The following is a 4,533-nucleotide window of genomic DNA, read 5'->3' as shown; positions in this document are numbered from 1 at the left end:
ATAATAATAATAATAATAATAATAATAATAATAATAATAATAATAATATTCGTCCCAGAAATTGTACCGTTAAATGCAGAAATAGAATTTGAGTTGCATCGCTTATATTTTAAAAGGTCTAAATACAAATAATTGTTTTTTGATGGGATGATTTAATTATCTCCTAGCCCACACAAAGACAAATAGATAAAATATCAGTAAATCTTTTCGAACAAGTTTGTTGCATATTGTGATTTATTTGACTAACATGATTTGAAAAATAACAACGGACAATTCTCATAATTTTTTAGCAAATATTGATCCAATGATTTTATGCTGAAAAGATTGAATAAAATTCTGTTTTTTTGTTTAAAAAAATGAATTGGGATATTTTATTCTTAACCCATTTTATCTCTTTCATATTTAAATTTGGGGGACCTATATTTACTCACAGAAAGATCTTAGTATAGGTTAATTTTATGAGATAAATCTCAACCCGATCTTATTTAAAAAATATATTATATTTTATATTTAAATATCATCGTGTTAACGATCTCACAAAAGACCTACACATATCTACTTCAAACTGTAAAAAAAATACTGGGGTCTCTCGAAATTCCGAATTGTGCTCGCTCCTATTTCTTGTGTTGTGTCCCCTCCGTTTAGGGTAAAGTAATTGGAAGTCCAGATCAACACCTATTCCTTTCTTTCGAGTAAAGCACCAGGGCACTCTATGCACCTGGCGCTAGATTTACCCATCTCCTTCAATCCCGCGCTTGCATTCCGGAAAATTGAACAAGGAAGACGTAGAGGATATGGGGGATGTGTGGGCATGGCTTTTGTTCTTCTTCATAGTTATTGCTCTACTCGTTATGCTCGTTTTCCAGGTCTCTTTATCCAAAATTTTATCTTTTTTTTTGTTTTTTGTGTTCTAAATGGCTTTAATGGGTTGGGTTGGGTTGATGTGATGAATCATCATCAGAAAGTTTTCTCCTGATGTGATTGTGGATTTAAGCCTATCAATTGGTTTTCTGGCGGTGTAATTGTGAGTGTACTGCGCTTTTTTTTCGATTTCTGGGATGAAGTAATAATTTTATTTTTATTTCGGTTTATGAATACATTTTGGAAGGATTTTTTTCGCTCAGTTACCTATTGTTATTGTTAATTCCTGATATTCTAGGTTTGTTTGTTTTTTTCTGGTAAAACAATTGATTTTTGATGCTGAACTTGTGCTTGGGTGTTTTTTTAACCTGTTGTCTTTTTTATGCCATTTGGAAGATGACATGTTGATTTGGCTGAATTGCCAATAGGGATTTTGTTGGAATATCTGGTTCCTTGGATTTTTCCTCTTAACTATTTGTGAATTAGTTTATTAATATTGACTAATGTGTGTGGTTCAATGGTTTGAAGTAAAATTTCCAGTTGTTAATCTATGAAAGGTTTTATCTTGATTGAATATCGGTCATGCTGCCATGCAGTTATTAAATAATTCCATGGCGTCGTGGGGTTTTTTCTTGCATGAAACATGTATGTACTTTAAGTTCTAGGCCAACTTCTTTAAGGCTGCACTTAAAGGTTTGTTCGCTTCAAATGCCAATCTATAATCATGAGAGTAGAAGCAAATTTTGATGGTCACCTTATCTGAAGAGTGGCATACAGAACTGCGGTCTATAATAATGTTTAGTGATCATTTTTTTACTTCAATTCGAATTGTACAAGAAATGGAAACCGGTAACTTTACTGGATTTGTGTTCTCTGTAAAGTTTCCGAGGTTTTTTTACTGCTTGAGCTTATGATGAGGGGGAGAGAACCCGGAGTTTGATCTTTTACAACTGAATGTTATTATGCAAATGCTTCAATTCATGCTTCAGTCCCCTGCTGTATTTGCTTGGTTGTGGTAGCAACCTGCTGATGGAACTTATTCAATTGATTCAGTTTTTAGGTGAAATGTATTTGTATATGCTATCTTACCTTTTTTTTTATCTCTATTCAGCTCATGTGCTTGGCCGATCTAGAGTTTGATTATATCAATCCATACGACTCTGCTTCTCGAATAAACTCAGTGGTTTTACCAGAATTCATCACACAAGGAGTTTTATGTGCCCTCTTTCTCATAACAGGACATTGGGTTATGTCATTTCTCTGTCTTCCATACCTCTACTACAATGTGCGATTGTAAGATCACCTGGCCTTTGCTTGAATTTTGGTCTTTCTTCCCTTTTAGACCACCCCACCCCCCTCCCCGACAACCCTCTTGAATCATTTTAGTCCATAGTCTACTCAAAAGAGATAAAGATTCATGTTATGAAAGTGAAAGTTAATGTCAATGACCTCAGGCAGTGATAAACAATATGGTTTGACTTTTGTGCTTGCCAGACGGTCATTATGATCACTTCTAATAAAACAGATATTGTAGAATTGTACCAATCTTCAGAACTTTGAACTAGCAACTTCTCCATCGTCAAAGATAGTTTGTTTTTTGTTTAACAGAGTTTATATTATAAGATTGACTGACCCTTTAAGGTTTAACATAGTTCATCAAATGATGGATTGGGCCACTCTTTTTGAGTTGTTATTTTATTGTTTCAGGTATCTTCGAAGGCAGCATCTAGTAGATGTAACCGAAATCTTTAACCTGCTAGGTTGGGAAAAGAAGCAACGGCTTTTCAAGCTTGGTTACATAATACTTCTTCTCTTCATGTGTCTGTTCTGGTAAGTAAAATGGTGCAGCATCTCTAATCATCGTTAAAAGTCGGTTTTGATCTCTCTCGAGCCTTGTTGAGATTATTGAATTTATCATAATATCCTCAATGTGTAGGATGATTTACAATGCATTAGAAGACGACGAGCAGTCACTATAAATTTTCCGAATGGGAATTACATCGATGAATTGATATTTTATTTTGTAACATGCAATTGAATTAGTTTGTTAGTTGAATACGAGATGTATTTAATCCTTTTTTTTCTGGCATTTCAGTCTTGCTTTTATTTGGCACCTGTAATATTTATACGAATATTTCGTTTTCCAACTTTCACTTCTGCATGATGTGTTTAACACGGGCGAAACCAAGATTTCATAGTCAGAGTAAGCTAAAATCAAATATAAACAATAATTTTTATGTGAAAAATTGATTAATAAAAAATTATATAAAAAATATCATAAATGATAAAAACGTACACATAGTAATGTAAAAGCAATGAAACAAGATTAAATGTTCCTATTAAGAATATTTGGATCATTCAATAGTAAACAAAAATATTAAGTTGTGAATTTTGAGTACCAAAAATCAAATTATATGTTCTTGTAATACATCAACTATAACGAAATTTTCCGAGGAAAAAACAACGAAACCACAGTTTTTTTTTTTAAAAAAAAACTTAAAAATAACAAATATATTTTTAATTTTATTTGGATCACCTGTAGAACTTTTGTAATGCCCGAGATTTAATTACTGTAGTCAGACGTTGATTAATTGTCAGAAGTGTGATTAGCAAATATCACAGGAACCAAATAAGACATGAGAGGTGAAGCCGGGCGTCGGTATATTATAAGCTAAGATGTTGGACAGAACATCTGGCGCCCGAGCGGTAGAAAAGAACCGCCCGAGCGCCAATGCACCATAATTGTAGAATTTGGGCAGAATGTATGGCGCCCGAGCGGTAAAGAATTACCGCTCGAGCGCCAATAGATAATACGCGTGGTCTCGGACAGAAGGCTCCACGCTCGAGCGGTATATTTTAATCGCCCGAGCGCGAGTCATGCAGAACGACAATAAGCCACGTTTCTATCATGCACGAGGTGTATATATATATATATATATATATATATATATACACACATATCAGCTTTAGACATTTTTAAAGAATTGAAGAAAGGGCCGAGGAAGATTCACGGAAATCCTTACGCCTTTTTATTTCAATCCGTCCGTCAGATTTTGAATCGGAGTACAGTACCGAGTTCCTATCAACGTAGGCTATAACTGGACGTAAGTTTTGCTACGTTTTGAAATTAGACTATTGTCAGAATTGAATGAGATTCATATATGATGTTCTTGTCATGTTAGACATCATAGAATTGAAGTCAGATTGAAGAACAAATTGATTATGTAATTGTTATGATTTTTGGAGTCGATTTGACTGAGATTTTATATCAGTTATGTATTGTTATTGAGATTATGACTGGTATCGATACTGATTACGAATTCTGGTATTATATCTGTGATGTTTGAATTGACGGGGTTATCGAGACTGTATTGTTATACCGTCGAAACATCAGTTAATTGATATTGATCAGATTCAGTAGTGATTTCGATTATATCGTGATATCGTCAATATGGATTAGATTGTATGTCAATTGACATTGATCAAAGTATGTGTTTTGATTTGAGTATTAATCAGAACGGGTATTGAATTGAGTTGTGTATTGATATTATACCTATTCAATTGTCATTATCAGATTGAGAATGGACCGAGATAGAGTCGGGACTTCTTCTTCTTCGGAGCGAGAAGATAAAGGTATAAATTAATGTTGAGTTGGGATTGCACAACTCGAGT

General features: G+C 33.8%; 1 protein-coding gene across 1 annotated transcript; it reads left to right on the top strand.

The window, feature by feature from the left end:
- The first annotated feature begins 578 nt into the window (after positions 1-578).
- LOC140828856 (protein cornichon homolog 4-like) lies at positions 579-3,014 on the top strand. Its single transcript, XM_073191718.1, has 4 exons — positions 579-866; positions 1,973-2,154; positions 2,569-2,691; positions 2,798-3,014. Exons 1-4 carry the CDS (start codon positions 795-797, stop codon positions 2,838-2,840), a joined length of 420 nt encoding a protein of 139 aa, XP_073047819.1. The 5' UTR covers positions 579-794; the 3' UTR covers positions 2,841-3,014.
- The last annotated feature ends 1,519 nt before the right edge of the window (positions 3,015-4,533 follow it).

Source organism: Primulina eburnea, chromosome 4 (assembly GCF_022965805.1).
Source record: "Primulina eburnea isolate SZY01 chromosome 4, ASM2296580v1, whole genome shotgun sequence".
Classification (NCBI taxonomy): Eukaryota; Viridiplantae; Streptophyta; class Magnoliopsida; order Lamiales; family Gesneriaceae; genus Primulina; species Primulina eburnea.
The sequence above is the reverse complement of the archived record's forward strand: the minus strand, read 5'-3'. Positions and strand labels throughout refer to the sequence as shown.

Bases quoted from the DNA above. Each gene is read 5' to 3' on its own strand.
- LOC140828856 (XM_073191718.1), top strand. From the start codon at position 795: ATGGGGGATGTGTGGGCATGGCTTTTGTTCTTCTTCATAGTTATTGCT. The intron at 2,155-2,568 runs GTAAGATCACCT...TTATTGTTTCAG, and splicing joins CTCTACTACAATGTGCGATT to GTATCTTCGAAGGCAGCATC. The intron at 2,692-2,797 runs GTAAGTAAAATG...CTCAATGTGTAG, and splicing joins CTCTTCATGTGTCTGTTCTG to GATGATTTACAATGCATTAG.